Raw genomic sequence first — 7,896 nt, forward strand, 5'->3', positions numbered from 1 at the left:
TAAAAAAGAGCGAATGGCGATAACATATGAATTGACTAAAAATGGAATTTTAACACTACAATATTATTGCTTTTCGGACCAAACAGGGCGAGTTTTTGTGGCATATTGTGAGTGGTGATAAAAAATTGATCTACTAAGACAATATATTACCTCATTAACACCGAAAAGTCATGCAATTACAATGCTCGGTCACGATTTGTAAACTAAACGAAGGATATATTATTGCAACTCGAATAGGAAGTTTTGTTACACCCAGCGTACTCACCAGACATAGTGCCTTCCGATTACACGTTCTAATGCGTTCTAGTTACACGCTACTGCTCTAGTAGTTTAGATGTTTTGAAAAAGCGCGAAAATAGATTGAAGATTGGATAGCTATCAAGCCAACATCGTTCTTTCGAATGTTGCTAGAGAGGCTATTTTAAAAAGCAATATATATTGTACCATTTTTTCTCAGTAAATTCCTCTTAAACCATGATCAGAAAACTTGCAGGTACAATATATATTTTGCCACAACTACTTATGTTGATGCAGATCTAATTTATCCCAGCTATTGATATGGCTTTGATTTTAAATGAGTGTTTTAAATACTTATGAATCAGTTCTTGGATTAGTTGCAAAGGATAAGGTAAGAGAAGGAAATGACCGAATGAACTAACCACAGCAGATGACTGAAAATATAATTATTAACCGACATAATTATGTGTTTGCTTTTCCTGGATACAAAAAGGTGGGATCTATTGTAATCTGCTAAAAAAGTGCAGCTTCTATGGCAATTGATTGGATTTATATCAGAGTAAAATTAATGCGGAATATGAATAGTCACCAAATACAATAGTCAAACCAAAACTGCTTATAACAATGTTAAGTGAAAACATGAATAATAATAGAAGAAGGGAAAATATAATGAATAATGACCCAACGTCATCATTTTGTAGTTCCCAGCATACTTTTCAGTACTAGTCATAACAGAAATCTGTGACAGAAAAACTGTTTGAGTATTTTTAATCGATTTCTATGTATTTTGATGACGAAACCGAAAATAATATGAAAAATATCGCAGTAAATCAGAATTTTTTGAAATACATTTAAAACCTAATATGATGTAACACAATGACGACTTTTATGCTTTTATTTCTGTAAGCCATTTCATACACCTCAAATAAACCTACAAGAACTTGGAAGAGGTTCTTCGCAAATTAAAATATGTAGACCATGGTTGGTAGATATGTGGAGATAACACATCAAGTTGGGATTGATGAAGAAAACCTCTCAGACCTACAAATCCCACCCCGACTGCTTTCCAGAAAATGTGGCAGATATAAGAAAGATATAAACAGCAAGGTAAACGATTTCACCAGGGCTCTTTTGATGGAGAAAAGATCCAAGGAAAATAGAGCATGCAATGGTATGAGACATCTGTCCGACACTTCAGGGAGACCTTCCAGATTCTTACCACAAGCGAAAAGGTACAAAAAAGAGCCTCACAGGGGAAAAGAAAAGGTTTTAGTGTACTCTACATTAAAAATATCGTATAGTAAATTAGAAAAAACGTGTATCGTTAAAGGTTTGTAAATCAAATAATATTTTTCAAGTCTTTTCTGTTTTCTTTTAACGTAATAAAATTTTTAACATATAATATTTACCAAATTGTCAAGAAACGTTTGACTATAAATGCTGTCCTATGACAAAAGGAAGTCATTTTTAGATTCAGCACATTCGAAAATATAAAGATTACGTCGCGAAATTTAAACAGCTTCTAAAACTATCTTTTAAACGTATATTATTGTTACATTATTGATTCAAATATACGAAAATAAGTTGATGAAAAGTTATATGAATTGAATGAAATTGTTATATGCATATTTTTTTATCAAACCACATAGTTACAAATTACGTAATTTGGATTCAGCTGCTTGGAGTTGCCAGAAAGTCAGCCACCAGAAAATAAAAGGTCGACTACGATCAAAATGGACAGAGAAAGAGAAAAGAAGAGAGTTGAAATAAGAAGTAGGATGCGCAAAGAAGAGATGAATTAATTTATCCTGCAATGCTGATACAATATACATAAGCAAAAACAACAGTGTGTAGTATGGAACATTTGGTATATTTAAATATCAGAAAGAAAAAGAAAGAGAAAAAGAGAGCAAGAGAAAGAGGAAATAATTTTCTTAACATTTAGTATCGTAGAACCCATAATCCAGCTTACCAACCACCTAACATTTTTTGAGAGTTATCATATGATCAAGAAAAATAGTATTTTTCTAATAATATCAATATTCTACTGAGAATCTTTTACATATATTGAAGGGCTTTCGATAGGTACTTGGAAAAGTCCTACTCTTTAAACACTTAGTCAGCTAAATTAATAACAAGCTGATCTAATATCAAGATATTTCCTCTAGATTAATCAATATTTTCTACGCATCTAAGAGATACGTTTCCTGTAACATCTGTGTTTTTATAACTTTTAATAGCTGATAAAAAATATCAAATCTGACAGTATTTTGCTCTGATAATGAGAAACTGAAGCACTTCAAAGGAGTAGCTATCGATATAAAAACAATGGTATTGTTTTTTTCTGTGTTAATTTTCAGTATTGTTAACCTTTAAACGTATCGTTGTGACTAATAATGATGTCTAAGTTATTTTTGGTGGCCCTAATGGCCATCTCCCTTAAAGGTAATTTTTTAGATCGTTTTTATTGATGTTAATAAATAACATGTTTTATTTTAGGATCTACGGCTGCTTCGGCCAACTTTACCATGATAAGATTACCATCACGTAAGTGCATACACTCTCTTTCTAGTCAGTTTTTTCCTTATACAATATTATCAAAACTGATAACAACTATACAACTATGCGTGCGTATAATAAATGTGGATTTTAAAACTGTTATCATTTTACATATAAAATCCAATGTTTTTTCTTTAGTATATTTTTCAATCACTTTTCTTCAATTTGCTCATATTTTAAGGATACATTACTACATGTATTTGTTTAAAAAATATATCTTTTAAAGTATTACTTTTGTCTGCCTATAGTTTCCTTAAACCGAATCGTTGTTCTAATTCGAAATGATTAATGATAACTATTGAAATTATAAGATAACTTTGTGTCAACTCTGTGTACCAGAAGTGTATGTATAAATTAAATACTACATCTAAAAATTAATCTCAAATTTTCCATAGAAATAGAACTCTTAATGACTTAATATTAATTAATTATATATACATATATATATATATATATATATATATATATATATATATATATATATATATATATATATATATATATATATATATATATATATGATGATAACAAGCTGATAAATTAATTGAAACCAATTAATTAAAATGTTTGATCTTTTTCCTCCTTTTTAGGCTTGGGTGCTACCAGTTATCTACTTTCCAGTGAGACTGCCAATTTCTTCCAAGCATTCGTCAGTTGTCAAGAGTCGGACATGAACCTTGCTGCTATCACCACTGAAGTTGAAGCTTCCAATTTAGACTTTGCCTTAAGAAACACCGCTAAAGATGGTATGTGTTTAAAGTTGTAATATACATTATTATGATATTAATATTATCAATTGTTCATCAAATGATAAACATATTCATATACGTAGCTATTCGTAAAAAATTGGAATTATTTATCAAAGAATGAATTTACCTTTTATTGACAATATATATTCTATTCAACTATCCACATTATTGAATGGATAAATATAATACTGATATAAAATATCTAATGTTAGAAGGTTATGTTATTGATAGATGTCCATTGATAAAATATGACGTTTTACATTAGTTATTATATAGGTATAACTTAATAATGACATTCTCATTTATTAAAGGGCATATATCTGTTTGTTTTAGGTCATTGCATATAGTTTGATTATTTTTTCGTAACATTATTGTAGTATGGTAACAGTGTTATATTTGGACGAGCATTGTCTAAACACGGAGGATCTGTTACGTGTTATTGCTAATCGCATAAAAGTTGTAGTAGATCGACTTTTCATCGTTAGTTGACAGTTCAGTAGTCACTTTTCCTTCTTTAAACTCTTCCTCATTTCACATAAACGTCTAGAAATATCTCCAGATCGTTCTTTATCACTGACATCAATATCACCACTTTATACCGTTGAAATCAAACCAGCTTCACCATAATACCACACTGAATAACTCAGTAATGCTAATAAACTGTAATAAAATAATATAGAGAAATGCAAAAATCACGGAAGTTTTCTTGGTAAGGTTGAATTCTCTAAAAGTTGTTTACATTGACGCAATAGCGATAGCATTTTCACCAATATATCTATGATCAAAATGACACAACCCCTAATATCTTCAACATTATTGTCTTAATATGGCATTTAACCATACAGTTCTACAATTAAACCAAATAGAGAGATACGTATTTCATAACATTCTTCATATCGTAATATATAACTATGCTAACACAATAAGAAACTAAAAATTAAGGTAATATATTTTTACAGGTGATAGCTTTTGGATGTCTGGATCCAACTTACCTGACGTAGAAACCAAGCAATACTATTGGTTCACTGGTGGTAAACGTGCCGTTTACACCGACTGGCTTCCCGGCGAACCAAATGACGAAGAAGGCGTCGAGCACTGCCTCGGGTGGGAACAACGTGAAGGTGTCGGTGTTGGTTGGAACGATTTCGAATGTACATTGGAGAAAAAATACATCTGTCAATATTAAACGCAAATTGGCCATTTAATTAAACCTAATAATTTATAATAAATAATACAGTAAATATATGTAGTATTTTTTTTTATTAATTACATCTTACATTCGATAGGCCTCGTAAAATCTTAATTTATTACTACTATTCTGTCGGACTTAATATACAAGGAATTAATATATGGGATTAATAAATACATCACTATGTATTTGCCAAATTAGAATAAAACTAATCTACTTGAGCTAAACTTAAAAATACACTTATACACTAAACTAGTTCGTGTGGTTTTGTTCAATTCAATCTTCTCACTTTCTGCATGTTGTCCAGTAGCTGTATTGCTTGCACGTTGCTGTGATTTAGCAGCCTTATTTCATGTTTTAGAGTCAAATCTTGAATCACTTCGTGTATCCTTTTGATTCCGATGTCACGGTGCAGCTCTTTGTTGGTTACGTAGCGAAAAGCATTATTAAATAATCTTAGTACTTTGCTTTGTGTACGTTGGATAGTAATCCGTAACTAGTAAGTTGGTAAGTTTTTAGTGCAACCCCATATGTTCAAATAGGTTTAATGATTGACTGATAAACTAATCTCTTTGATTTTAGGTCAAGTTCAGAATATCTTCCGACTAACCATTACAGTTGCTTGACTTTGAGTCTAAACTGCTCTATTTTTGTCTGATATGAAGTTTCCAGTTTAACCTACCACCGAAGTATATTCCGAGGTATTGAGCTGATACCGCTTGAGTAATCAGGCATCCGTCAAGCGATATAATTAACTTTCTGTCAATTCGCCGCAATGCAGATTTAACATGGACAGATTTGGAGCTATTGAGCTGTATTTTTCAGTCTCTGGTCCTTTTGTAGATCTTATTGACCATTACTTGAACATTCTCTATAGCCTTAGACAGTCATATATCTTTTGGCATTATAACTGTATTGTCGGCAAATGTTCCAAGTATTGTTTCATTTGTTGTTGGGATATCAGCGGTATAATACAGATATATAAATGGTCCCAAGACACTACCTTGTGGAGCTCCGGTCGAAATAGGTTTAAGTCTTGCGAATGCCCCTTCATGCGAGATTTTTTCTATCGAAAAGATACGATTCCAGTAGTCGACAGTAATTCCAGCGGTAAAAATTTGCTCATTTTGTAGTTTAATCCCAAAGGGCATACCCGATCAAAACTTGTGAGACATCCAGGAATATTACAGGGCAGTATTTCTTTTCTTCGAATGCCTTTTCAATAACCGCTGTCACTCTGTGCCCTTGGTCGATTGTCGAATGGTGATTCCGAAATCCTGGCAAACTGGCAATCTGGTATTTCCATAAATGATTTAATACGTTTTAACAGCGGTTTCTCAAATAATTTTGATATAACTTGTATCATCCAACTTGTGCTATCGGTTTGTAAGGTTTCTTAACCTTGGGACATTCTAGAACATGGTTCAGTGCTAAACAGGTATTGAATATATATGTCAACATGATTATTGCTTTTAGTGGCAGCTCTTTTAATAACTCAGGTGAAATACTCAGGTAATATAGGTTGTTGTCAATTTGTCTGTATACTTCCATTGGATAAGTTAGGTGTACAGCTACATTGGTGTGATAAGCTAGATTTATATTTATTATGAATTCTATATCATTTGGTTGGAGTACATTAGCTTACTGTACACATTCATTTTTTAAATCTCCTATTCTTGCTTCCACTGATATGTGATTTTTTCCTTTGTTTATTCATACCTTGTGTTAGTATGTATATAATTACTCTATAGTGGTCAGTTCTCTTAACACACATTCAAATCACTTTACTCTTCTTTATTCTATTTTACTTCCTATAATTACTTATGATCTATTTATTGATTTGTATAGTGATAAAAAGACACTACTGCTTTATATATACACCATACCATTGATCTATCAATTTTCATCTAAACGGAAGTTTATAATATAAACACATGCTATTACTTGAAAAAATTTGAAATCAAATATCGTCCTGGGTGTCATGAAACCAGTCGAATGACCTAACATACATTACAAACTCCAAAAATTACTGGCAAAAAGTTTCGCGTGACCCTTGATGTTAAACTTAAGAGGAAGCCACATGTTAAGGAAACATGTGAAGAGCTCAAGAGGAAGTACAAAAGAATGTATTGATTATTAGGTAGGTATTCAGCCTTGTCAGTGTAAAATAAGTTCTTGCTTTACCATCATGACTTGACACTAGTGCAGACAAATGATGTTCAACTCCGAGGTTTTACCAGCCAAAGTAATAAGAATGTTATAAAAATATTCGAAAACAAAGTACTGCGTTGTACTGTTAGTGCTCCATGGTACATTCGTAACGAGTAACATAAGGCAGAAACTGTCGATAGCGTTATCTAGGGTTATGCCTTAGGACATGAACAGGTTCTCCAGCTCCTAGATACTGATGGATTAATCAGAGTACAACCATTTGATCTGGTTTAGTAAAGTTATAAGTAACATTCAGTTCATATTAAAAAGAGCAACATCGATGTTAGGTCCAAATCTCTATCCAAATAATTTAAAAAAGAATTATTTTGTAAATATCTCCTAAAATATATTGAAAAATTTATTCACCAATATTAACTAAAAACAACAATATTTCGTTATAAATATTCGACCAAATATTTGCATTAAAAACTTATAAAAAATATCTTGTCGCAATAACAAATCAATTTTCTGCATGGTACTTATTTCTGCTGAATATTTTAAACACACCAACCAACAAAAAAGACTACACCAACTTTACTCTGGAACATAAAATTACACTTGATTACGGGTTATGCGGACGGTGTAGTAAAAAGTTTATTTTGCGGCATATTAAAATTTAAAATGGACAATATCGGCCTAAAATGCATACAAGCTTATTCGAACATCTAATTATTGTTTTAAAAATTATAATAAAAGTTCTCGGGCAACTTTTGATGCATGTACGTAACGTTAAAATAAAAGTTAAAAATATATGCGTTAATATCGTTTAGTAATTTATCGGTGTTTTTTTATTAATAGGATTTAATCATGAATTATTTATAGTAGATGGCGTTAGTGATAATAAGGTTTTGGTAATATGGTGAATATTTAAAAACTTTGTAAACTTTTCAAATTACTTGATTTAAATAATATTGTAAAGTTTTAATATGCATATATTAATATATGGCAGTG

General features: G+C 31.2%; 1 protein-coding gene across 1 annotated transcript; it reads left to right on the forward strand.

The window, feature by feature from the left end:
- The first annotated feature begins 2,557 nt into the window (after positions 1 to 2,557).
- LOC143195897 (salivary C-type lectin 2) lies at positions 2,558 to 4,788 on the forward strand. Its single transcript, XM_076403409.1, has 4 exons — positions 2,558 to 2,682; positions 2,737 to 2,784; positions 3,387 to 3,542; positions 4,505 to 4,788. The coding sequence occupies exons 1-4, from the start codon at positions 2,634 to 2,636 to the stop codon at positions 4,729 to 4,731; spliced, it is 480 nt and encodes a 159-aa protein (XP_076259524.1). The 5' UTR covers positions 2,558 to 2,633; the 3' UTR covers positions 4,732 to 4,788.
- The last annotated feature ends 3,108 nt before the right edge of the window (positions 4,789 to 7,896 follow it).

Source organism: Rhynchophorus ferrugineus, unplaced genomic scaffold, assembly GCF_030347505.1.
Source record: "Rhynchophorus ferrugineus isolate W39M unplaced genomic scaffold, kcgeb_rfMv2 rfM4, whole genome shotgun sequence".
Taxonomy (NCBI): domain Eukaryota; kingdom Metazoa; phylum Arthropoda; class Insecta; order Coleoptera; family Curculionidae; genus Rhynchophorus; species Rhynchophorus ferrugineus.